The sequence below is a fragment of the Hyperolius riggenbachi genome, chromosome 9 (genome assembly GCF_040937935.1).
Source record: "Hyperolius riggenbachi isolate aHypRig1 chromosome 9, aHypRig1.pri, whole genome shotgun sequence".
Lineage (NCBI taxonomy): Eukaryota > Metazoa > Chordata > Amphibia > Anura > Hyperoliidae > Hyperolius > Hyperolius riggenbachi.
This window is the reverse complement of record NC_090654.1, coordinates 73,564,701-73,592,590: the sequence shown is the minus strand read 5'-3', so window position 1 is coordinate 73,592,590 and position 27,890 is coordinate 73,564,701. Positions and strand designations below refer to the sequence as shown.

Genomic DNA, 27,890 nt, shown 5'->3' with positions numbered 1-27,890 from the left:
CAGGACTGAGTCAGCCACTTACATACCTGATATTTAACTCTTTCAGGCAGAGAAAGAAAAAAAGGAACACAGCTTAGTTATTTGTGTGCTAGGCACTGTACATACACATGTCTATCTCATCATGTCACATGTCAGTTCGGGTATCCTTTAATTTTATGTTTTTATGGGGAAAGCCATGTTAGTCTTTCACAGAGAGAAATAATTTAGTTGGGGTGCCTGTTTGTGAGTACAGTGGCTACTTAAACTAGACTTAAGTTGAAAATAAGCTGATGAGATAAACCATTATATTTATCTTCCTACTCCTCAAAATAACCTTTTTAGATATCCCATGGTTTTATTGAATGTTTAACCACTTGAGGACCCACCCTTTACCCCCCCTTAAGGACCAGCGCTGTTTTAGGTGATCTGTGCTGGGTGGGCTCTGCAGCCCCCAGCACAGATCAAAGGGCACTCAGAGCGATCAGATCGCCCCCCTTTTTTCCCCACTAGGGGGATGATGTGCAGGGGGGGTCTGATCGCTCCTCCTGGCTGGCATTTTGCGGGGGGGGGGGCACCTCAAAGCCCCCCTCCGCGGCGAAATCCTCCCCCTCCCTCTCCTACCTGCCACCCCCGGGAGATCTGGGCTGCACAGGACGCTATCCGTCCTGTGCAGCCAGTGACAGGACGTCCCCTGTCGCATGGCGGCGATCCCCGGCCGCTGATTGGCCGGGGATCGCCGATCTGCCTTACGGCGCTGCTGCGCAGCAGCGCCGTACAAATGTAAACAAAGCGGATTATTTCCGCTTGTGTTTACATTTAGCCTGCGAGCCGCCATCGGCGGCCCGCAGGCTATTCACGGAGCCCCCCGCCGTGAATTGACAGGAAGCAGCCGCTCGTACGAGCGGCTGCTTCCTGATTAATTAGGCTGCAGCTGGCGACGCAATACTGCGTCGCTGGTCCTGCAGCTGCCACTTTGCCGACGCACGGTATAAGCGTGCGGTCGGCAAGTGGTTAAACATTTACAAAGTAGATTTAATGTTTTATCGTCTCTGCTCAATGGCAGCCTATTAAGTGTCCAAGAGCTAAAATGAACTTCTCTGCCAAGAAAGAGCTTTATAGCTGTAATTCCTTATCAGTGAAGGTTATGCTATGTTCCATCAACGGTCCGACAAGATAGAAGCTGTCACTTGCATGCCTGAAGGTTAATTCTTTCAGGCAGAAAAATAATCGCAGCCTAGTTATTAATGGTAGGCGCCGTACATACACATGTGTGTTATGTCACCTCGGGTACACTTTAACCACTTCCCGACCGCCGTATATACAATTGGCGGCCGGGAAGTGGACGCCACAAGGACCGCCATATTGACAATTGGCGGCGGTCCTTGTATGGGCATGGGCGGAGCGATCGCGTCATCCGTGACGCGATCCTCCGCCTCCGCCTGGCGCCGCTCACCCGCCGCAACATCCCGCCGGCCATACGGAAGCGCCGGCGGGATGTTAACCCGACGATCGCCGCATACAAAGTGTATAATACACTTTGTAATGTTTACAAAGTGTATTATACAGGCTGCCTCCTGCCCTGGTGGTCCCAATGTCCGAGGGACCACCAGGGCAGGCTGCAGCCACCCTAGTCTGCACCAAGCACACTGATTTCCCCCCCCCCCCTGCCCCAGATCGCCCACAGCACCCATCAGACCCCCCCCCTGCCCACCCCCCAGACCCCTGTTTGTACCCAATCACCCCCCTAATCACCCATCAATCACTCCCTGTCACTATCTGTCAACGCTATTTTTTTTTTATCCCCCCCCCCTGCCCCCCGCTCCCTCCTGATCACCCCCCCCACCCCTCAGATTCTCCCCAGACCCCCCCTCCCCATGTACTGTATGCATCTATCCCCCCTGATCACCTGTCAATCACCTGTCAATCACCTGTCAATCACCTGTCCATCACCTGTCCATCACCTGTCAATCACCCGTCAATCACCCCCTGTCACTGCCACCCATCAATCAGCCCCTAACCTGCCCCTTGCGGGCAATCTGATCACCCCCCCCCCCACACCAATAGATCGCCCGCAGATCCGACATCCGATCACCTCCCAAATCCATTGTTTACATCTATTCTCTCCTCTAAACACCCACTAATTACCCATCAATCACCCCCTATCACCAACCGTCACTGTTACCTATCAGATCAGACCCTAATCTGCCCCTTGCGGGCACCCAATCACCCGCCCACACGCTCAGATTGCCCTCAGACCCCCCCCCCCCCCTCTTATAAATTCGCCAGTGCATTAATTACATCTGGCCTTCCCTGTAATAACCCACTGATCACCTGTCAATCACCTGCCAATCACCTATCACCCATCAATCACCCCCTGTCACTGCCACCCAACAATCAGCCCCTAACCTGCCCCTTGCGGGCAAACTGATCACCCACCCACACCAATAGATCGCCCGCAGATCCGACATCAGATCACCACCCAAGCGCAGTGTTTCCATCTATTCTCTCCTCTAAACACCCACTAATTACCCATCAATCACCCATCAATCACCACCTATCACCACCTGTCACTGTTACCCATCAGATCAGACCCTAATCTGCCCCTTGCGGTCACCCAATCGCCCGCCTACACGCTCAGATTGCCCTCAGACCCCCCCTTATCAATTCGCCAGTGAAATATTTACATCTGTTCTCCCCTGTAATAACCCACTGATTACCTGTCAATCACCTATCAATCACCTATCAATCACCCCCTGTCACTGCCACCCATCAATCACCCCCTGTCACTGCCGCCCATCAATCACCCGCTGTCACTGCCACCCATCAATCAGCCCCTGACCTGCCCCTTACGGGCAATCTGATCACCCACCCACACCAATAGATCGCCCGCAGATCCGACGTCCGATCACCTCCCAAGTGCAGTGTTTACATCTGTTCTCTACCCTAAACACCCACTAATTACCCATCAATCACCCCCTGTCACTGCTACCTATCAGATTAGACCCCTATCTGCCCCTAGGGCACTCAATCACCCGCCCACACCCTCAGAATGCCCTCAGACCCCAGCCCTGATCACCTCGCCAGTGCATTGCTTGCATCTATTCCCCCCTCTAATCACACCTTGAGACACCCATCAATCACCTCCTGTCACCCCCTAGCACACCTACCCATCAGATCAGGCCCCAATTTGCCCCGTGTGGGCTCCTGATCACTCGGCCAAACCCTCAGATCCCCCTCAGACCCCCTTCCGATCACCTCCCAAGTGCATTGATTGCATCTATTTTCCCCTCTAACCACCCCCTGAGACACCCATCAATCACCTCCTGTCACCCCCCTAGCACTCCTATCCATCAGATCAGGCCCAATACAACCTGTCATCTAAAAGGCCACCCTGCTTATGACCGGTTCCACAAAATTCGCCCCCTCATAGACCACCTGTCATCAAAATTTGCAGATGCTTATACCCCTGAACAGTCATTTTGAGACATTTGGTTTCCAGACTACTCACGGTTTTGGGCCTGTAAAATGCCAGGGCGGTATAGGAACCTCACAAGTGACCCCATTTTAGAAAAAAAGACACCCCAAGGTATTCTGTTAGGTGTATGACGAGTTCATAGAAGATTTTATTTTTTGTCAAAAGTTAGCGGAAATTGATTTTTATTGTTTTTTTTTTCACAAAGTGTCATTTTTCACTAACTTGTGACAAAAAATAAAATCTTCTATGAACTCACCATACACCTAACGGAATACCTTGGGGTGTCTTCTTTCTAAAATGGGGTCACTTGTGGGGTTCCTATACTGCCCTTGCATTTTAGGGGCCCTAAACCGCGAGGAGTAGTCTAGAAAACAAATGCCTCAAAATGACCTGTGAATAGGACGTTGGGCCCCTTAGCGCACCTAGGCTGCAAAAAAGTGTCACACATGTGGTACCGCCGTACTCAGGAAAAGTAGTATAATGTGTTTTGGGGTGTATTTTTACACATACCCATGCTGGGTGGGAGAAATTTCTATGTAAATGGACAATTGTGTGTAAAAAAATCAAACAATTGTCATTTACAGAGATATTTCTCCCACTTAGCATGGGTATGTGTAAAAATACACCCCAAAACGCATTATACTACTTCTCCTGAGTACGGCGGTACCACATGTGTGGCACTTTTTTTTACACCCTAAGTACGCTAAGGGGCCCAAAGACCAATGAGTACCTTTAGGATTTCGCAGGTCATTTTGCGACATTTGGTTTCAAGACTACTCCTCACGGTTTAGGGCCCCTAAAATGCCAGGGCAGTATAGGAACCCCACAAATGACCCCATTCTAGAAAGAAGACACCCAAAGGTATTCCGTACAGAGTATGGTGAGTTCATAGAAGATTTTATTTTTTGTCACAAGTTAGCGGAAAATGACACTTTGTGAAAAAAAACAATTAAAATCAATTTCCGCTAACTTGTGACAAAAAAATAAAAACTTCTATGAACTCACCATACTCCTAACGGAATACCTTGGGGTGTCTTCTTTCTAAAATGGGGTCATTAGTGGGGTTCCTATACTGCCCTGGCATTTTAGGGGCCCTAAACCGTGAGGAGTAGTCTTGAAACAAAAATGACCTGTGAAATCCTAAAGGTACTCATTGGACTTTGGGCCCCTTAGTGCAGTTAGGGTGCAAAAAAGTGCCACACGTGGTATCGCCATACTCGGGAGAAGTAGTATAATGTGTTTTGGGGTGTATTTTTACACATACCCATGCTGGGTGGGAGAAATACTTCTGTAAATGACAATCTTTTGATTTTTTTACACACAATTGTCCATTTACAGAGGTATTTCTCCCCCCCCCCAGCATGGGTATGTGTAAAAATACACCCCAAAACACATTGTACTACTTCTCCCGAGTATGGCGATACCACATGTGTGGCACTTTTTTGCACCCTAACTGCGCTAAAGGGCCCAAAGTCCAATGAGTACCTTTAGGATTTCACAGGTCATTTTGAGAAATTTCGTTTCAAGACTACTCCTCACGGTTTAGGGCCCCTAAAATGCCAGGGCAGTATAGGAACCTCACAAATGACCCCATTTTAGAAAGAAGACACCCCAAGGTATTCCGTTAGTAGTATGGCGAGTTCATAGAAGATTTTATTTTTTGTCACAAGTTAGCGGAAATTGATTTTAATTGTGTTTTTTCACAAAGTGTCATTTTCCGCTAACTTTTGACAAAAAATAAAATCTTCTATGAACTCACCATACTCCTAACGGAATACCTTGGGGTGTCTTCTTTCTAAAATGGGGTCATTTGTGGGGTTCCTATACTTCCCTGGCATTTTAGGGGCCCTAAACCGTGAGGAGTAGTCTTGAAACGAAATTTCTCAAAATGACCTGTGAAATCCTAAAGGTACTCATTGGACTTTGGGCCCTTTAGCGCAGTTAGGGTGCAAAAAAGTGCCACACATGTGGTATCGCCGTACTCAGGAGAAGTAGTATAATGTGTTTTGTGGTGTATTTTTACACATACCCATGCTGAGTGGGAGAAAGATCTCTGTAAATGGACAATTGTGTGTAAAAAAAATTAACAAATTGTCATTTACAGAGATATTTCTCCCACCCAGCATGGGTATGTGTAAAAATACACCCCAAAGCACATTATACTACTTCTCCTGAGTACGGCAAAATACCACATGTGTGGCACTTTTTTGCAGCCTAACTGCGCTAAGGGGTCCAAAGTCCAATGAGCACCTTTAGGCTTTACAGGGGTGCTTACAATTTAGCACCCCCCAAAATGTAAGGACAGTAAACACACTCCACAAATGACCCCATTTTGGAAAGTAGACCCTTCAAGGTATTCAGAGAGGGGCATGGTGAGTCCGTGGCAGATTTCATTTTTTTTTTTGTCGCAAGTTAGAAGAAATGAACTTTTTTTTTTTCACAAAGTGTCATTTTCCGCTTACTTGTGACAAAAAATAATATCTTCTATGAACTCACTATGCCTCTCAGTGAATACTTTGGGATGTCTTCTTTCCAAAATGGGGTCATTTGGGGGGTATTTATACTATCCTGGAATTCTAGCCCCTCATGAAACATGACAGGGGGTCAGAAAAGTCATAGATGCTTGAAAATGAGAAAATTCACTTTTTGCACCATAGTTTGTAAACGCTATAACTTTTACCCAAACCAATAAATATACACTGAATGGGTTTTTTTTTATCAAAAACATGTTTGTCCACATTTTTCGCGCTGCATGTATACAGAAATTTTACTTTATTTGAAAAATGTCAGCACAGAAAGTTAAAAAAATCATTTTTTTGCCAAAATTCATGTCTTTTTTGATGAATATAATAAAAAGTAAAAATCGCAGGAGCAATCAAATAGCACCAAAAGAAAGCTTTATTAGTGACAAGAAAAGGAGCCAAAATTCATTTAGGTGGTAGGTTGTATGAGCGAGCAATAAACCGTGAAAGCTGCAGTGGTCTGAATGGAAAAAAAGTGGCCAGTCCTTAAGGGGTAGAAAGCCCTAGGTCCTCAAGTGGTTAAGCTACAAATGTTTATGACAAGGCCATCTTCTGTCTTCTGTATTCTAGGTGGTTTATTTCACAGCTACCTTTCCGTTCGCCATGCTCATTGTGCTACTGATTCGTGGGGTCACCCTTCCTGGTGCTGCAGAAGGGATAAAATTCTACCTGTACCCGGATATTACCCGGCTGGCTGATCCACAGGTGAGTGTGATGGTCCATTGTCCTCATTCTTCTAGTATTTATACAAATGTTTGGCACTCGCTGTCCAAATTCCATTTTTTTCACCCACAAAATAAACCAAACCTGTAAACCACCACTAAGGGAAACAGCGTGTTGAAAAAGCAGATTTGCAAACGTTAAGTTAATTCTTACTACCTGAACTATGAAACATTGTATAGTAATCATCCTATACTAATCTTTAGACATCCAAGGAAGTCACAATTTACTAATGCCCCTGTTGGTACCTATCCAAGCTTGCAGACACCTTGTGTATTTAGCTAAGAGTCTTTTAGTTCTTGTTGTGGGCATTTTTTTTACCCACTCTCATTCCTGCTTCTGAGATATTCTTGGGCCGTCTTGCCTGCTCTTGGGCCGTCTTGCCTGCTCTTGGGCCGTCTTGCCTGCTCTTGGGCCGTCTTGCCTGCTCTTGGGCCGTCTTGCCTGCTCATGGGCGACTTGCTGGTTAATGGGCTGTCTTGCATACAAAGCTTGTTTATGATCTACCATCAAACGATTAGTGATGTCAGGGAATCTGAACAATGATGGCCATTCCACAACCTCAGCTTGCTTTTATTGCTCATGGTGGAATTAGTTATTTTAGGATTACCGTCTTGTTGTAGAAGCCTTCCCCCATACAACTTCAGCTTCATGGATGTCTGTCTTGAATCCAGAATTTGCTGATATTCCATGGAATCCATCTTTCCCTCTACCGATGCAATGTTTGTGGTGCCACTGGCTGTCATGAAATCTCCTGGTGTTACAGATCCACACTCCTTATCCGGGCCATTAGATAATAATGAATCTGGCAGATATCGATGCCACAACATGGCCACCTGATAGAATTGTTTTGATGGATTTCCAGTGCCTGCAGTGTATGGGCAGGCAATAGTGGCAGACCAAGAGGTGTATGGGCACCTGAAGGCTTCCTCCTGAGTACTCCTCCATGCATGGCATATTGCTTGCAAGCCACTCTGTGGAATGGTGCTTCATTACTCCCGTGCCTTCCAAACCTTCCTGCAGGTCCGATAAAACTTTTTTTTTTTTTTTTACTATTCCAGATCTCACTGTTAATTGCTATTTATTAAGACACTACAGACAGTGTGTGCAAATTGTGAGCTGGAAGTGTTATGAAATCTTGTAGCCCCCCTGCTTGGTGGCCGGCAATTTGCTTCATTTCCAGATTGTCACTCACTTGCTTAGTCCAGCCTAGTGACAGCCCAGTGTGAGAGACTTTATTAAGCTCTGCAGGTGACTAATGAGGTCATTGGGACCGGGGACCTTGCAAGAAGAGTAATCACTAGAGAAGCACACTGTTTGACTCTTTGCTGAGACTTGCAAGTGGCACCACGATGTGGGAACCTCCTTTGAAGTCCACTCAGGGTATAGAAGTAATTGAAGGACAGCAATCCGACCATGCTGAATCATTTGTTTCAGCAAAGGAGAGTCTAAACTGGGCATGTAGGTTTATAGACTAGCATCCCTAGTCCACATCAATCCTGATTGTTAGACCTTCTTTTTTGTTCCCTCATAAGGTGTGGATTGACGCGGGTACCCAGATCTTCTTCTCCTACGCCATCTGCCTGGGCGCCATGACGTCCCTGGGAAGCTACAACAAGTACAAGTACAACTGCTATAGGCAAGTTGGTGGTTGGTGGAAGGGGGAGGTGGGCTGGGCTTCTGGTTTTGGTCATTAACACTGCTCCGTGACATGTGTGTGACATAGGGACTGTATGCTGCTGGGATGCCTCAACAGTGGTACCAGTTTTGTCTCTGGCTTCGCAATTTTTTCCGTCCTGGGATTCATGGCACAAGAGCAAGGGGTGGACATTGCAGATGTGGCAGAGTCAGGTATTGTATGACCAAGAAACGGTGAGGCTGTCGTCGGGCAGAAGACTGCCACCCCTGCTTGTGTAGAAGCAGCCAGCAGAGATCTCTATTAAAAAACCTTTGTAGGAAAGGAGAGGATATAATTTCCCTTCAGAAACCAGGTAGCAAGAGGGAAACTCTGCTTGGTTGTTGTGGAGCAGGGATTTATACAAAAAATTGGAACAGTTGCCAGTGCAAACAGTTGAAATGTAAGTCCTGAGTGGTTCTTCTAGGCAGCTGCTCCACTTTTGCACTTGGAAGACTTGTTGAGATCAGTGATGCGGGGTGCCTCTGTTGCCTACAGCAACCAGTAAGGTTTAGTTTTCTTTCCATAAATGGCAGCTGGAACCTGATTGGTTGCTGTAGGGAACATGGTCATGGTCCGTTGTAAAAAATCTATTTGTTATAGACAAGCATAATGCCTGTAAGAAGGAGCAATTATAAGACAGCTTCACCCAAAATTGATCTATTGACAAGGCCATTGTTAATTTGAATTGGAGTTTGCAGTGCTCCAGTATGCTCTGCTCCAGCTACAACCAGCTCCATTGCTTGCAGTGATCCCGTAATTAGAGGGATTTGGAGATATATTTTTCCTATTAAACAATACCGGTTGCCTGCCAGCCCTGCTGATTTTTCTGCCTTCACTTTTGTCTGAATTATACACCTGAAACAAGAATGTGAATAATGCGGACAGACTGTGGTCACAACACCTGATCTGCATACTTGTTCCGGGTAGGGATGGTCAGTGTGATGCAAATAATTTTGAGTTGATGCAGCATTATGCAAATTTTGTATGCAAATATATGTAGCTTAAAATTTTATCCAATCAAATCCCGCTTAGGTTACAATTTGGTCCATTTTCAATCTGCATACATTTTCATACAAAATTTGCATGATCCCGCATCAACTTGAAATTATTTGCATCTCATTGACCATCCCTAGTTCTGGGTCTGTGGCTTAAAGTCTGACTATACTGGCGACATTGCTTTATGCATGTGATTCAGATACTACTGATGCCGGTGTGATCAGCAGGGCTGCCAGGCAATTGGCATTGTTTAACAGGATATAAATATGGCTGCCTCCACATCCCTCCTACTGCAGTATCTTTCAGGACACTCTCTCCAGGTTTGCACTGAAACCCATCAAATCCCTTAGCTGAGATAGATTTTAGTGACATAGGACATCGGTAGTTGGTGGTGGAACATAGTCTCTTCTAATATTGGCTTTTGAAAACAAATCCCTGAAGGCTCCGGTTTCTTTCTAGGAATTCCCTTTGTAGTATTTGCATCTTCCCTTTATCCTCACAGGTTTTACAGTGCCTGCTGTAGAGAAACATGCCTACAGCTGGATACTGCCACCACCATGCTTCACAGTGGGTTGGTGTATTAATAATGATGTGCAGTTTTTGGCTCATGACCAAGCATAGCATTTAACATCACAAAAAGAACAGTAGTTCCCTAAATCACCGCACCACTCGAATATTCAATAAACTCATCATCTTTATTCAAGAAGTCATTAAAAAAACACTTAAAAACATAAGATGGCCGCCATGCAATAACAATGTAAGTCAAATGTACATAAATATCAATATATGAAAAATCAATATATATGAAAAAGCTCCACGATGTGCAAGAGTATCAAACAAAATAAAACCAATCAGTTGTAATTACCCACAGTCAAACAGATGACCTAATGGATACAATGTGTAGGTATCATCAGCAAAAAGGTGACATCAAGTAACATACACCATACTTAAGGCAAAACAGTGCTAAGAAGGATGAATGGAAACCAACAAAGTGCCAGTGTGCATAGAGCAGCTCAAGGAAGCTGCTAGTAAGGAAAGTGCAGCGAGAACAAAGTGACAGGTGCAAGAGGACAGCAACGTACAGCGCTGAGGAAGGCTGGTGCTTACCAAGCAGAAATAGTGTGGAGCATATAGGGCATGGCGTGCCAAACACCGCCGTCGTGATTCGCCGCCACTAAAGTACGGCGGCTTCCACTGGGCAGTCTGTTTGACTGTGGGTAATTACAACTGATTGGTTTTATTTTGTTTGATACTCTTGCACATCGTGGAGCTTTTTCATATATATTGATTTTTCATATATTGATATTTATGTACATTTGACTTACATTGTTATTGCATGGCGGCCATCTTATGTTTTTAAGTGTTTTTTTAATGACTTCTTGAATAAAGATGATGAGTTTATTGAATATTCGAGTGGTGCGGTGATTTAGGGAACTACTGTTCTTTTTGTGATGTTCATTGTGTTTTAGTTCCCTTCTGCACACTCCTATTATAATACTTGATATTTATAGAGTGGTTGATGGTGCTTGCCCTTTCGTTTTTTGTTTGATTACAAGCATAGCATTTAATCTGATTGCCAGTTTTGATCTCCGCACCCCATAGAATCATCATCTTCTAGCTGACTTCCATCTCAAACATGCCTTTTGGCAAACTGAAGGTGAAATGTTGTGTGAATTGTAGTTAACAGGGACCTCTCCAGTCTCAGATGCTTAGGCTGGTAACGCCTTCAGTGTTGTCATAGTTCTCTTGGTGGCCTTCCCTACCAGTATTTTTAGAGGGAGACTCACCTTTGGTTGATGGCCTGGCAGATTTATAATTGGCCCATACATATCATGTTCTTTTCTTAATGATTAACTTATCAGTACTCCAGGAAATATTCAGTGACTTCAATATTTAGATGAATCCATCCCCTGATTTTTGCTTCTCAGTCACCTGTTTACAGAGTTAGAAAAAATGTGCCAATGTGCTAAAAAAAAGTTTAAAATGGAAGTGGACCTACCTTCACCAGAAACCATGATGTAGGTCAAACTTTTCCTAGAAACCTAAGAATGCATTTCGCAGGATAAAACCTGCTTCTTCAAGTCAATAATGAATGTTGCTGTGGAGCTACGTGACAGAATGGCTTCATCTCCTCCCACTTTAACACTGAATTATTGAGATGTTGGGCTGCAAATCTCATTAAGTTATTCGTGTTCCAAATAAAACTTTGACCCTCACTGTGGTCTTTCTTTGTTGGAGTTAAGCCCATACACTTCTCTCCATTTTAAACTGTTTTTCATTTTTTTTAGTACATTGGAGCCTCTATTCTAAGTATTACTGGCTTTACCCGACTATGACGGAAGGTTGGGTCCCCTCTTTTTGCTCACCTTTCTAATGTTTTTAGAGGGCAGCTGTTTCCCAGACCCATGTAGGGGCAGGCTTATTCTCCCTACTGTGGCTGGTTGTCTCTCTGTTGACACTTGTTTTGAGCATCCACCTTCCATTCACCTACATTCCATTACTATTTTACCATTGTGAATGATTTGCTACCCTAGAAGTGGCTCTGAGTTTTTGTTGTTGAGATTTAGTTGTCAGAGTCTTGGAGGGTTTTCTGGTGATGCATGTGCCATATATTTTTGTAGTCTGTGTTATGTGTGTGTGTGTGTGTTTTTCTTTATTTACTATTACTATGCTTTACTATTTTCACTTTGACAATAAAGAATCTATTTCTGCTGATCACTGTGAAGAGAACAGATTAGGTTCTCCGTGATTCAGAGCTCTATGACAATAAACCTTGAAAGCTTCAAAAGCAGTACCGTAAATACTTTTTATAGGCACTGTATTGCTTTGGGCTTCTCAAGATTGACACGGTTGTTGTTGTTTTTTTAAGTGTAGCAGCGTTACCACAAGTACCGGTAATTGGATTTTCAATACCCATAAATTTGGCTTAGCTTTGCGTATTTGCCACTGATGCTTATAGAGCATTATTTTGCCTCAGCAAAACTGCTTATAGACTAACCGTGAACTATCAATAATCCTAGAGGCAAGGGAACTTTCATGCTGATAAAACCTGCGCAGTAAAACATCAGCCACATGATTTCTGCAGTACACGTTTCATACAGAAAGTCACAAACTGCTGATCCAGCCCAGGGCGTATCTGGCGTCCACTCCTCTGAATCCTTTCACATTGATCAGGCTGGAAGTTTTCATTGTTCTTATAGTCCAATCAAATACATTTCTTGTCAAATTTGATTGGCCCACTTCCAACATGCATACAATCTGCATGCAAACCAGAATTATTTGCATCTCATTAATTACCTCTATAGTCATTCGTGTAATACCAGCAGAGTCCTCATTATACTTGGTGTCAAGTAAAAATGTATGCAAATGCTACATTTCAGTATCCAACAGCTTCTCGTCTTTCAGGTAGGTTATAGATAAAGACAGAGATCCCCTCTTCGGTTTTTCACCTGGCAGGACTTTTGACTGCCATTACTTCACTCCACTCTGCTGATTGGCTACTGCCGTGAAGTAATGGCTGTTAAAAAGTAAAGTGGAAGAAACCGAATGTAGAGGGGGAACCTCTTTTCCTAGCGCTATTTCTGCTGACAGACGAGAAGTCCTCAGATATAGATTTAGAAGCGCCATTTCTGGGCGTTTTTGGTCCATATGCAATCAACTTTTTCACTTGAGTTTTCTCCAAGGAAATAATTTTCATCTTCTCTTTAAACTAAATTTTCTGTATTTTACAATTGAAAAAAAGGTACCCAAAGGTTGGTAAACGGGTACTCTACCATTTATTTTGAGTATTTTCTTTCTTTCTGGTAGCTTAAAGGGCATTTTATGACAAATTGTGAAAATATCACCTGGGAGAAAATTTTGGAGAAAAAGTGAATTGCATATGGGCCCAGGTCTAGAACTGTTACATGAATGGCTATGGGAGACCTCAAAGTCAAACTTTCTCTGTACTTTCCTTTCAAATGCTGCCAGTGTGGTTGCCATGGTGATCTTTTGGCATCAGCAGTTTGCATGGAATGACTAAAAATGTGCTTTAGCTCAGCTCGGGTTTATTAGCATGGCATTGGCCATCCCAGCCAATGCCATGCTAATAATCCCAAGCTGAGCATTTTTAGTCATTCAATGCAAGCATTTGCAGCTCGAAAATTTGGGTGGTTAGCTGGTTGCCAATAAAGCTACACTTGTTGTTGCAGGACAGAAACTTTAGTCATAGTCAGTCTGAGGCCTTGATGGGATCTGGGAAACTGACCATGTTGCCCATAGCAGCCAGTTATATTCAAGCTGCCATTTTTATTGAAAATGTTAAAGTCCGACATCTGTTTGCTGTGGGCAACTTCTCACTTCCTTGTTTTATTGGAAACGCGTGAAGGGGATTGGGCTAATACTTAGTGAAGGGATGTTCGTTTGTTACTACTCCTTGCAGCAAATATAGATATTTTGTAGTGATTTTCTCACAATGAAGCATTTGACTCTGAGGTGATGTGGAACAGCTACTCCTGAAATGCTGTTCCACAGCCACTTACAAGCCACTGCGTCTCAGAGTCAGCCCTACAAGGACCTAGCAGGAAGGATTCATTAGGCTGGATCAGGTAGAGCAGTCAGGGTGTCCTCCATTTTGGGCAGAGCTGTGCTAATTTCTGTATCTCCTTTCCCCTCACCCCTCTTTTGATATTGTAGGTCCTGGCTTGGCATTCATCGCTTACCCTAAAGCCGTGTCAATGATGCCCTTGCCCTCCTTCTGGGCAATCCTTTTCTTTATTATGCTTCTGCTGCTTGGACTAGATAGCCAGGTATGTGACCAAGGGTATGCTATTAGTATTATTAGTGATTTATAAAGCACTAACATGTTCAATGGCAATGTACAAATGTTTTACAGACGTAATTGTGACTGTGGGCATTATAGGAGAGAGGGCCCTTCCCCTTCAAGCTTGCTGTCAGCAGGTCTTTTAAGTGCTGACAGTAAGTAACTTGTTAATAAAAGGTTGTAATGTGAAAGTGCTAAATCAAACATTATCTAGAGCACAAGGGCGTAACAATAGACCCTGCAAGGGATGCCTCCGCAAGGGGGCCCAGAAGCCACAGGGGGCCCATGGGGGGGGGGGGGAGTTTGAGAGACTGATAGCTAAGGGCATGGAGTGAAAAAACGTATTCTGCTCTTGCCCTTTGTTATATTGTTATATTGACTGCATGTGTCTACCACACAGATAAGGACTCATACACACTTTGGAATTTGTACACTGTCCCTGCTCCCTAAAGTTCGTAAAAAACATCTGTCTCACACTGCAGCTAAGTTCTGATGTCTCTATGTGCAACCTACAAAACAAGAGTCACATTTTGAAAAAAAGTTGTACACTTTCCCTTTTCGGCAATTACTTCAAAAGGAATCCTAGATTCTTATCATGCACAGGGCTAATGACCTTATGACCTCTAATTACTTTTACAACACAATGGAGTAGAGATTGATGTCTGACTGTTGCTGCTTCATTGAGAGCTTGTTGTCTCAATTAATTCCAAGATCCCGTAATAACGGTATCAATCAGTGACATTCTGAATTGCTGTGTGTGTATGTGTGTACTGGGAGCAGAGCTGCAACGAGGGGCTTGTCAGTATAACGATTGGGGAATTATCTCCGTGGTCAGCGCACAAGATGTGCGCTGACACTGCGGAAATCTTCCACAAGCGTTTAAATAACAGAACCCAGCTTTGGTGCAATGCACCTGTAGAGAGGAATTCCCACTGGCAGATGGAGCTGTGGAGTGCAGAGGAATGAACCCTCTGCACTGCCACAGATGCCAGGTGGAAATTGTACGAGTTGAAACAATACAGAGCAAGATAGTTCTTAAAGAGAGAGTGAGCACAGAGACAGAATGTATATATGTTCACCAATCCAGCCGCCACCCGGCAACGGTTGACATACAACAGCGAAAACCTAAGTGAGAAAGCAATCGCCAGAATGGCGATTGCCAATAGAGACACTAGACTGAATGAGACAGAGCGTGACCGAATAAGGAAGACACAGCAACCCTAAAAAGAAAGTGAGCACAGAGACAGAATGTATGTATGTCCACCAATCCAGTCGCCACCCGGCGATGGTTGACATACAACAGCGAAAAACAAAGTGAGAAAGCAATCGCCAGAATGGCGATTGCCAATAGAGACACAAGACTGAATAAGACAGAGCGTGACTGAGTAGGAAAGGCACAGCAAAGAACCACAATCTGAACGTCAAAGAAAATAACAAACGAACTACCTAAATGCGGTCGCCGCACGAGAAGCGCAACAGCGACAAAACGTTAATGGCGCAGTCTCCGCACGAGAAGCGCAACAGAGACAAAACACGCCAACCCTAACTAACAACTGAACCTAACAAAGACGACAGACAAATAACGCGAACGCTTGCTAATCGGTTGCCTCCCACCAGACAACAGCAAGCGTTCATGCTGGATAAGACAGACTAAAGGAGTAACCAGTATCAACCGCAGCTAAGGTTATACTCCAAGACAGACAAAGGAGATCCACCGCCACTACCGCCAGGGCGAATGCTATCTAGGAACGAGACCAAACGATTTACTCCCACCTGCAGTAGGCGACAGTACAAGCGCAGGGGCCAGACAAAAACAGCACAGGAATAAACAGTACAAATAATACAAAGCCTGACTGCGCTATAGAGAATGCAAGATGCACTCCCCAATAATTAACTACACTAGAATCTTCGCCAACAATCAGCAGAGGGGCTGAAACTCCAGGAAAGTTAGCAGGAACAAACCTTCATGACCAGCAGGGAATTCTGGGAGGAAATGGTATTTATACTGCAAGCCATCAAAGGAAGCAGCTAAGCAATTTGCATGACAAGTGGATGCAAATTCCTCACCAGAACAGCAACTCTGAAACTTGCAGAGTGAAGACAGGTCTCTTTTCCAGGGACCTGCAGCACTCAGACCTAAAAAATGGTCAAAAAAGCTGTCTGCCTGTGCAGACAGCAGAGCAGATCATTACAGTCAACTGCAAGGGGCTGGAGGAAGCCCCGTGTAAGTAGATCTGGGGGTAGCATAGATTGCCTGACATTTCCTTTAAGTCTAGGTGTTTTTATCTGCATGGAGAAAAACACATTAGTCCTCAGTTTTCCTGTGCAGAAAGCGAGGGGGGTGGGGGGCCCCATCCAAAGTTTTGCGGGGGGGGGGGGCATCCAAAGTTTCGCAGGGGGGCCCAGTGATGTCTAGTTACGCCCCTGCTAGAGCAGTTGGTGTGTTCTCAGTTTTAGGTCTTGTGGGAAAAGTAGAATTTTTGTTTTTCCCATACTAAGTTTTTAAGAAATTGAGAATACATGAATAAACGTGGACAGTTGACACACCAAAAGTTACAGCAAAAAGAAAAAAAAAAATGTGGGGGAGATGGATGTGGGTTCATATGCATAGAAGTGATGTTGGAAGCCAAAAGAGCTAATGGGCTTGCCGAGGTCATAAAAGTTGATGGAGAAGAGGTCCATGCACTCAGCCCTGTGGCACTCCAACAGAGAGGGGTGAGAGGAAGAAATGGTGGTTGGCTGGGCAAAGGTAACCTGAGGAAAAACAGAATATTAAGGCAAAGGTACAACCCTGTTTTTCTAGAGAGTACATCATTTAGTGAAGTATAGGATGGTCAATAGTGTTGAAGGATCAAGAGCATAAGTATGGAATAGTAGCCATTAACTTGAGCAGTGTTTTTTTTGTTTGTTTGTCTGTTTGTTTTTTTTAAGCTAGGAGAGTTTAATGGAGTAGTTAGGATGGACACAAGACTAACATTAGTCAGAGGGAGTTCATAGTTTTATATTTACAAATCCAAATTAACAGGCCAGTAGTTAGAGGGGGCTGAAGGGTCTAGAGAGGATTTCTTAAGTATCACTTAGGAGAACACGTTTTGAATGAGGAAGAGATAAGCCAGTGCAAAAAGAGATCGGTTGAACAGAAAAATCAAGGTAGCTTTGAACTAAACAAAATGTTTTAAGCACGTAGAAGTACTAGAAAGTCGTTAAGAAAATTGGCATCAAATTTAAACAAATTGTCAAAATAGCTGCGTGCTGGTGGCTGAAATGTATTTTATTGATAGGGTGTGCAAACTTCATATGCGTCTTGTTTTGCATACACTCCCGATTCCTCGGGAGGCGCGACCAGAATCATTGTCTGTGCTGATCTCTAGTTCCGTGCAAGCCACAAAATCTGAGGTAGATAATGGAAAAGTGAGAGAGCGCACTCAAAATGTGTATATATCAATTTGGCCAGCTTGCCAAGGACTTATCTCCCCTATTACCAGCACATCCTAAAGGTGAGATCCGTCCTCGGCCAGCTGGCCAAATTGATACATACACATTTTGAGTTCGCTTTCTCTCTTTTCCACTGTGTACCTCCACTTCATATATGTGGGAAAACTCAGGAGAAAAGTTAACTGAATAGCGGCCTATGTGTTACAAATGGAGAATGTTTTGAAGCTGACCTTGTGCTGTAACAATGCGCTGATCACGGTATGTCTGTCTCCTCTCCCGGCAGTTTGTTGAAGTTGAAGGACAGATCACGTCATTGGTTGATCTGTACCCGTCCTTCCTACGGAAGGGTTACCGGCGAGAGATCTTCATCGCTATTGTGTGTTTCCTCAGCTATCTTCTGGGGTTAACCATGGTCACAGAAGTAAGTCCATTTCCATTTCTCCTTCACTCTGCAGCTTCTCTCACTGACCTCATGGGGAGCCCTCATTATTTGTCAAACTAGAGGTGGTGAATGAGAGGCAAAAAATTTCAAGCTGATGCACATTTATGCAGCTTAGAATTGGACTCCTCAAAAAACATCAGCTACTGGGTGTGATTGGTCCCTTTACAATCTGCATAAAATTAGCGTAACTTTTGCATCAACTTGTCATTATTCGCATCCCATTGAGCATCACTTGTGAAGACTGTTTCCTGTATTATACAGTGTCCTTGTGAGCTAAGAGAAAAAATTATTTAACCTGCCTGGCGTTCTATTAAGATCGCCAGGCTGGTGACCGGGCGTTTTTTTTTAATAAAAAAAAAAACTATTTCATGCAGCCAACTGAAAGTTGGCTGCATGAAAGCCCACTAGAGGGCGCTCCTAATCTGTATTTCCGATCGCCTCCGGCGATCAGAAGTAACAAGAAGGGCCGCGATGAGCGGCCCTTCTTGTTTTGCTTTCCTCGTCACCATGGTGACGAGCGGAGTGACGTCATGGACGTCAGCCGCCTCTGATCCAGCCCTTAGCGCTGGCCGGAACTGTTTGGTCCGGCTGCGATGGGCTCGGGCGGCTGGGGGGACCCTCTTTCGCCGCTGCACGCGGCGGCGATCAGGTAGCACACGCGGCTGGCAAAGTGCCGGCTGCATGTGCTCCTTTTTATTTGGAGTAAATCGGCCCAGCAGGGCCTGAGCGACACCCTCCGGCGTCTCTGGACGAGCTCAGCTCGTCCAGAACGCTCAGGAGGTTAAGTATGAGTGGGGAATAAATAATTAAAATAATAATAAAAAAATAGGCAGAACCATCACAATTGTCGCCTAACCACTGGGCATCCTGTCGCCTGAGTAGTTACTGACGAAGATGCTGCTCCTTCCGATAGAGATGTGGGAGGAGTTGTGGCATGCTCCACTCATCTGCTCATCTATGTAACTAGCTTTGCTTCTTACAATGTGTCTTCTCGCAGCTTATTAGCGCAGCGTGTGAGGCCTCTGGCACTTATGCAGGCATTGTTGTGGACACCTCTTTGTCTGCTCACCACACAAGCATACTGCGCATGGCAAAATCTTCAGAAAAAAAGCAGTTTATTTTGTTCTCCCCTACAAGGGGGAATGATGTGAGCGGCAACTCCATCAGTAACTACTTGACTAAGCAACAGGATGCCCAGTGGGTTAGGTGACTATTTTGATGGTTCTGTTTCATTTTTATTTTTTAATTCCCTATTTATACCTTAATCATTTGTTCTTTTAATTAGAAATATAATATGATGATTTGCTATAGTGCCCCTTTAAATGTGCCAGTAAGGTCCTGTTTACTGCCAAACATCATAACATAATGTTCAACTGACCTGCAGCTCATAGCAGTAAATATGCATCTAGTGTCTCCTAATGGGCTAGTACAGATCTATGCGCTGCAGCACAGGCATACTTTAAAAAAGGCGCCTGGAAAAAATGAGGCTTTGTGATATTCTACTACTGCATTTTGATAGTAAAATATCGGAATTGTTTACCAATATTTTACCATGGCTAAACCTAACCCTATTCTCACGCTTAACCCTTCCCTGGTGGTGCCTAAACCTACCCCCCCATATGGCACCTAACCCTAAATATCCCTCCTAAAGCTAAGCCCACCCCCCTTCCGCAATATCGCAATATGCGGCTATGAAGGTAAATTTTGGCACCTGGAAGTTCCCAATTAGTGACCAGTTCCGCAGACAGGCTTCCCGGAGAAAAAATTGGCTTACAGATAACTTTTCCTTTTCCTCAAGCCAATGTCTTTCCCCACAAGCCTGCCTGTGAAAATATATATACATATCGGGCTATTCTAAAAGTCACAATTTGTAGTAAAGAAGGTAAAATTCTGTGCCGCTTGTGGCCGCTGCCGTGCACCCAAATGCTTATTATAGGTGCCTATGACAGTGCCGTGTTTTTACCGAAAAGGCTCCTGCGCCCTTTTTCCTGCTTTGGTAGTGCAGTGCGTTGTGATAAAATACTGCATTTTTTGTGTGTGTTGTGGACACAATATATAGAAAAGCAGATAAAAACATACAATAACTGATGAACAATGAATTCAGTAAAGTGTATCAAATATTATCACTTGCCAGTATAGACGCAGCTTAAATGGAAAAAAACGATTAACAGGGTGTTTGGATCAGACACCATTGCTTGGTGTTTGTTACTATGACAGCAGTGAGAACACCATAGACCTTACACACTCATTAGAATACTAGCAATTGGTCCTGATAAATAATTGCATTTTCAAAAGTGATAATGCCAATCTTTTAATCTTATTGGAATAGTCCATAGACCAATGCCAACAAATAAAAAAAAAAACATTTTTATTTTTGGTCTGTTTGCCCAATTATAGTACAGTAGGTCCATAGTCATGACTAGGGAAGGTCAGTGAGATGCAAATCGATGGATGGTTATGCAAATGTTGTATGCGAATATATGTAGCTTGAAATAGGACCAATCGCATTCTGCCAAGGTATCATTCAATTGGTTCATTTTTCAAACGGCATACATTTGCAAACAAGATTTGCATAATCCTGCATCAACTCAGAACAATTTGCATCTCATTTATCATAACTTGTCATAACCCGAGAAGCAACTACCGTATGTACAGAAGGTCTGGTGAACCAGTCACAGTTAGCAATGGCAATCTCTACATTCCTCTCCTCAGCATCCAGCTGCCCCCGGCCATCAACTCATCCAGAATTGTGTATCCCTTCTCTGCACTGTCACCAGAATATCTTGTCTGTGTCTATCTCATAATTCCCCTCTTTTGTCCTCTGCAGGGCGGCATGTACGTTTTCCAGCTCTTTGACTACTATGCAGCTAGCGGTGTGTGCCTCCTGTGGGTTGCATTCTTTGAATGTATTGCTGTAGCCTGGATTTATGGTGAGTATAGTCTCCTCTGTAGGGCCGGTGTCAGGCTAGCATCTCCTATTCAATTTGAGTCATCAGAGTTGGTCAATGAGATGTTAATACTTTCAAGTCCATGCAAATTGTATGTCCATTTTATACAGATGCACGCAGTTTAGCACTGGGGCAGTGAAATGCAGTAGTAGCTGTTGACTTTGAATTAGTTCAGTTTCAAGCTGCTTAAATTTGCATCAACTGGAAATGATTTACTGACCACCTCTACTTTTCAGTGCCAAGATGGTAAGTAAGGATTTTATAATGAATGTTGATGCGAAAATTCAACGTTGTTGTGAAGAGTTTAAACTCTCCCAGGTCTGTACATCACAAGGAATAGTAAATGTCACTGCATAATCCTATCGTGTGTGCTGGAGGCTCAGAGCAGGGAGGAACAAGCTGGAGACATATTGAGCAGGAAGAAACAAGCAGAGATGCACAGCGCAGGAAGGAACAGGCTGGGGACGCACAGAACAGGAAGAAGCAAGCTGGAGACGCAGGAAGGAGCAGGCTAGGGATGCACAGAGCGGAAAGAGCTAGCTGGGGCCGCACAGAGTGGGAAGGAGCAGGTTGGGGTTGCATAGAGCTGGCTGGGGAAGCACAGAGTGGGAAGGAGCAGGTTGGGGTTGCATAGAGCTGGCTGGGGCCGCACAGAGTGGGAAGGAGCAGGTTGGGGTTGCATAGAGCTGGCTGGGGCCGCACAGAGTGGGAAGGAGCAGGTTGGGGTTGCATAGAGCTGGCTGGGGAAGCACAGAGTGGGAAGGAGCAGGTTGGGGTTGCATAGAGCTGGCTGGGGCCGCACAGAGTGGGAAGGAGCAGGTTGGGGTTGCATAGAGCTGGCTGGGGCCGCACAGAGTGGGAAGGAGCAGGTTGGGGTTGCATAGAGCTGGCTGGGGCCGCACAGAGTGGGAAGGAGCAGGTTGGGGTTGCATAGAGCTGGCTGGGGCCGCACAGAGTGGGAAGGAGCAGGTTGGGGTTGCATAGAGCTGGCTGGGGCTGCACAGAGTGGGAAGGAGCAGGTTGGGGTTGCATAGAGCTGGCTGGGGACACGCACAACGCGAAGAAGCAGGCTGGTGATAAACTGAGAGGGAAGAAGCAGGTTAGGGATGCACAGAGCAGGAAGAAGTGTGTTGGGGACAGACAGAACAGGAAGGAGCAGGCTAGTGACACATTGAGCAGGAAGAAGCCAGCAGGGGCCACATTAAGCAGGAAGAAGCCAGCAGGGGACATAAAGCGGGAAGGAGCAGGCTGGGGACACACAGAGTATGAAGGAATATGCTGGGAAGAGTAGGAAGAAGGCTAGTAGGGAAACAGTCACACCTATCGCTATTGGCATTGATAGTCATTCCATACTGTGTTAACTACACCAATGCCTGTAGGTACAGGGCCTGCATTTTTGTAGATAGGAGTATCTGGTTGTAGGTAGGATTGTCCTTTCATGTCAGTTCTCTGCCTTCACATTTACATTGGATTTGATCCCATGCATCTCTGCTTTGCAGGCGTTGATAAAATTTATGACAATATTGAGGATATGATTGGGTACAGGCCAGGACCTTGGATGAAGTGGAGCTGGTGTCTGATAACTCCACTGCTATGTGTGGTGAGTATAGAGCCAGAACTTTCAATTGCTTTGGTCACACACTGAACAGCCACAAAATAACCACAGGCAGCTGAATAGCATTACCTGGTTAAAATGGCCCCTGGCAAGGGGTAAGATAAATTGGGTAACAGCAGAACAGTCGGCTCTTAAAGGGGATGTTTTGGAAGCAGGAAAAATGGGCAAGCATAAGTATCTGAGCGACTTTGAGGCAAAGATCACATTGTGACGTTAAAGTCGCACTTTAAAACAACAATTAACGCAGAATAACGCACTGCAATGAAAAAAAAAATCAATGCCCCGTTCACAGTGCATATGTTGCGTTGGTGTCTAACGCTGCACGTTAAGTGAAAGTACTGCATGCTGTGCGTTCTACACGTTATTAGCTGCATTAAACTGTTTGCACATGCTCAGTAATGATTTGGAAGCATCATTTTCATTGCCTGTATTTTCTACTGTATCTGCTGTATGCGATGGTAACGCTGCCTTGTGACTTTTTTTTGGCGCATTGCAAGTTTGCATTGCGACTTTAACGTCGCATCAAAACGCAACGTCCCACTGTGAATCTAGCCTGAGAAAAGTCATCTGGATATCACAATTAGACTCCTGACCCCATTATCACTGTGAGCCAATGCTATTGCGTCACAGAGCTTCACAGTCATAGCGAAGGACCTGTGGCGATGGGTGAACAGCGAGAGCGGCAGATCCCTGTGGCGATTCATCGATAGGAGCCATTTTTTTGGTACTAGCTGCTGTCTCTGGTCTTTAAGGGGCCTGAGACTGCTGGTAGGTAAGTGGTTAAACTGCATGACAGGATTCTCATCATCCTTTTTTTCTTGCAGAGCTGCTTCATCTTCTCTCTAGCCAAATACACCCCCCTGACTTACAACAAGTATTACACCTACCCGGACTGGTCCATCGGCCTGGGCTGGACTCTGGCCCTCTCCTCCATGATCTGTATTCCGCTGGTTGTGGTATACCGAATAGTGCGCGCAGAAGGACCGCTTATTGAGGTACGCAGGTTTGTGGGGAGGTGGCAGATGGTGAATGGAAGAAGATTCTTCACACATAGGCAAATAAGGAAACAGCCATTGCTGATAGGGATGGTCAATTAGATAATTTAGTGGATGCATCATTATGGAAATTTTGCATGCAAATGTATGCCGCTTGAAAATGAGCCAATCAAATCCTGCTTGATTGGTCCATTCTTAAATTTGCATAATTCTGCATCAACTCAAAATTATTTGCATGTCATTGACCATAATTCCTGACTCTCTAGGAAGATGAGAAAACCTGCTTCTTGACAAGATGCGGATCTGGGCTCAGCAGATGCTGCATTACCAGGGGCATTTCTAGCTTTTTTTTGTCAGTCCAGTGCCACCCCCCACCAAAAACCCAAACAGGAACCTACACACTAGAAAATATAAACCATGTATCGGTTAAGGTGGATGCATAATACAGGGAGTCCCAGAGATACAAAAATCTCGCTGATTTTGTCACATTTTATTGCACACCCCCTTCCTGCACTACCCCAGTTAGTGTGTAGATGCAGAATATAGTGCAGTAGAAGCTGTCCTCTCACCCCTTCGCTGGTGTCCAGTGCTGTGCTACCGCCTGTCTGCTTACCATTCACCCTAGTGCCCAGCATCTCCTACAACATGTAGCAACTGAGGTGCCTGCACTAGAAAGAGCAGAAAATATACAGAATGGTCACACAGTCAAAGCACTGGAATCCAGAGGGGGAGGTGAGAGCACAGCTTTTGCTGCTATACTCTGCCTTTACACATTGGACTGGGAGAGTTTAGGAGGGAATGAGAACAGATAGTGCGACAAGGGGACAGAAGGAGGCACAGTGGAATGCACATAGAGTTGGATCAGCCACAAGGCAACTAAGACAGGTGCCTGGGGCCTGGAGAGCCTGGGGCCCCAGTTTATGCTGGCCCCCAACAAATCTTTCGAAAAAAGCTAGGTGACCATGAAGGGTGGGCCCAAAGTTGCTGCTTGCCTGGGGCTCCATTTCACCTTAATCCATCTTTGGACGCACAAGGGGGCAGAGGTAGCACAAGGAGAAAGGAGACACAGGAGGACAGAGGCCGCACAGGGGGACTGAAGATGTCCCAAACACCTGTGGTAGAGGGGGGGGGGGGGGGATGGTGGTGGGTTTGTTGGGGCATGGCACCACCCCAGGACCAATGGCACTCCAGGCAGTGGCCTAGAATGCCGATGCCTAAAAATGCCCCTGTGCATTTTACATAGAGAAGAAGGTGTAGGCAGCGCTTCCAAATACAGAAGGCTGCACCTGAGTTGATTTAGCTGCAAAGATGTGCAGAGCTCCAATGGACCATATTACACAACATGCATTCAAACATGTACAGCAATGGAGGGCGTTAGCTTCAGCAAATAATGTGTGCACAAATAATTTCCTACTAGACTTCCCCCCGGCGTTGACGTGCCCCCTCGGGGAAGACCTAACCACTAACCTAACATTAAAAGCATAACGTACCTGGTGCGACTTATCATACAATGGTATACACATTTCTTCAAGACAGACAAACAAAAATGACAGCGCTCACAGGCTGCAACCGGTTTATAAACCATCAAGGGGCGTGTACAGACCCCCAGGGGCTAAATACACGCCTTGAATCCAAATCAGATGCAAAATTATGCCAATTAAGTGCAAATTTATGTGCTAGTCCCTAATCTAAAATTTGAATGCAGATTGGATGCAGGCTACCACAAGTATACTTACAACATTTTTGCTGAAGCTAACGCCCTCCATTGCTGTACCTGTTTGAATGCATGTTGTGTAATATGGTCCATTGGAGCTCTGCACATCTTTGCAGCTAAATCAACTCAGGTGCAGCCTTCTGTATTTGGAACCCCTGTGCATTACACTCCTGGAACAAGCCTCCAGTGGAGTCACATCATCAGATCATGGGAAGCGATGGTCAAAGAGATGCAAATAATTCCAAGCTGAAATTATTTGAAATCAAATCCCACAAAGGTGGAATGGGGTTGTTCCATTCTCAAGCTGCATAACTTTGCAACCATAATTTGCATAATCTTGCTTCAACTTGTGATTATTTGCATCTCATTGACCACCCCTGTTCAGGAACTGTAAAACGGAGGATCAGCGTTATGCAGCATGTTGTTAGTATGGGCGTCAGTAATGGCAGCCTCCACATGTATCTGCAGTCCTAGAAGCTGCATACAAACAGGCGTGAAGTTTTGCATTATGAAGAATGTTTCCCTTCAGTGTTACCCACCACTGAAATAACCTCTCATTGCTCCCTATGGGATGGAAGTGGCATTCAGACAGAATGTGGTACGGATGAGCAGAGCAGTCTGTGTGATGTCACCTCTGAAATTGATCTGTAGAAAAATGGTGGTGGAGCACTCTCCTTGAATGTGAAGCGGTGATGTGCCACAGCCTTTCTGGCAACACTCCAGAATCTTATGGCAAAGACGAGAAGAAAGCCGGCACCATCTATGTATTTTATGCTCTTTTAATGAATAGTAAACCTGCTAACAGCCAATGCGACGTTTCGAGGCGAATAGCCTCTTTCTCAAGCTAAGCTGTGCATGACAAGAATATACAATGAACACACAGTCTTATATACCTATGACATGGACACATGGCAGCCAATCACATTTATATATACGAAAAGTGGAGCCGTTTGCCTCAATGGGGAGAGGCGTATGTGGGAGAGCGGTGGGACTCCACTTCAAACGACCTAATCAGGTAGGCAGCATCATGGTTTTCCATCAGGTCCACTAGGTAGGACCTGTTTTCATTCGTTGGTTTTCGTATATATAAATGTGATTGGCTGCCATGTGTCCATGTCATAGGTATATAAGACTGTGTGTTCATTGTATATTCTTGTCATGCACAGCTTAGCTTGAGAAAGAGGCTATTCGCCTCGAAACGTCGCATTGGCTGTTAGCATGTTTGCTATTCATTAAAAGAGCATAAAATACATAGATGGTGCCGGCTTTCTTCTCGTCTTTACCTCTGAAATTGATGACACCCTCCCCCCAAAAAACAAACCCTTAAAGAGTAAAGCGTAAACCTGTTAATATGTTTCTTATCAAGAGGTGCCACACTAGGTACTGCAAGTCCATTTCCAGGTAGAAGATGCAGCAGCCCATGTGACGGAACAGAGGTGGCTGGCCCGTGACGGCAAGTGACGCAATTGCGTCAGCCAGCATGGGCCATGGAGTTGTATAGGGCTTCACCTATAATATAGCTTCCTTGGTGGTCTATATTGGGCCAAACATAATGCAAAGTAGGGAAACAACTTGAGGGCCAAATGTTATGGCTCTGATAAGTATGGTTTAGTGTGGACCCAAATTAAAAATACAAGATTTCAGAAATAAAATCTATTTTCTAAATTATAATAATAAATAGCAGCCTTTTTTTCAGCTGCAGGATGACAAATATAAAATATTTTACATTTATTGGAGGAACCCCTCCCTTCCTTTCATATTGCCGGGACAGAATCCGGCAAAATGCTGGAGTAGGTGGTGTCCAGCAATGGAGGAATTGCTAATGGCTGCCCTCAGTATAACCCTAGCTATGAAAAGAGAAGGGTGAAAAGCATGCACTGAAATGATCATAGGTTTGAAGGAGTGTTTATTTATCCTTGTATGTGTCAGAGTGGTGCAACTAAATATTTTTAATTAAAAAAAATGTTTGGTTTGGGTCCGCTTTAAGAGAGGGCGGCTCTGTGGAGATTCAGATAAAATAAATACTTCCTCTGCAGGGCAGGTTCTAGACTTTTTGCTGCCTAAGGCAAACTTGTGAGGATGTGACCCCCCCCCAGTTCCCATGGTAATGGCAATATACATCACTGCTACAAGGTGCTGCTCTCCTGCTTCTTCCCAAAAGCCGTGAGAGGCGCTACTTTGAGAGAGTTTTATGACATCACGCACGGAGGAGAGGGGGCCGGCAGGGACTAATGGAGGAAGTGGCGCCAGCTCATAAGGTAAAAGGAGTAGGGGGAGGGGTGCAAGTGGGGGATGCGGGGCAGGTACTGGGGACAGCTATACTGCGGGGTGTGGGGGACACATCCTCACAAGTTTGCCTCAAGTAGCAAAAAGTCTAGAACCAGCCCTGCAGAGGAAGTGTTTATTTTATCTAAATCTCCAAAGAGCTGCCCTCTCTGCAACTGAAGAGAGATATGGAGGCTGCCATATTTATTTCCTTTGAAAGTGAACCTCCAGACTAAAAATTGACTCAGCAGCACTGGAAAGGCCTGGTGTTTAACTGTTTCACAGCATCAGAACTTTTTTTTCTC

At 44.9% G+C, this 27,890-nt stretch overlaps 1 protein-coding gene across 1 annotated transcript in view; it reads left to right on the top strand.

Annotated features, from left to right (window-relative positions):
- SLC6A6 (solute carrier family 6 member 6) overlaps nt 1-27,890 on the top strand; it is a 123,553-nt gene that overhangs the window by 87,679 nt on the left and 7,984 nt on the right. Inside the window, exons 6-13 of the mRNA XM_068253062.1 lie at nt 6,547-6,681; nt 8,232-8,335; nt 8,423-8,547; nt 14,045-14,157; nt 17,890-18,027; nt 20,876-20,978; nt 22,496-22,596; nt 23,436-23,606. Coding sequence (XP_068109163.1) covers nt 6,547-6,681; nt 8,232-8,335; nt 8,423-8,547; nt 14,045-14,157; nt 17,890-18,027; nt 20,876-20,978; nt 22,496-22,596; nt 23,436-23,606 — 990 coding nt within the window. The remainder of the gene's footprint in view (nt 1-6,546; nt 6,682-8,231; nt 8,336-8,422; nt 8,548-14,044; nt 14,158-17,889; nt 18,028-20,875; nt 20,979-22,495; nt 22,597-23,435; nt 23,607-27,890) is intronic.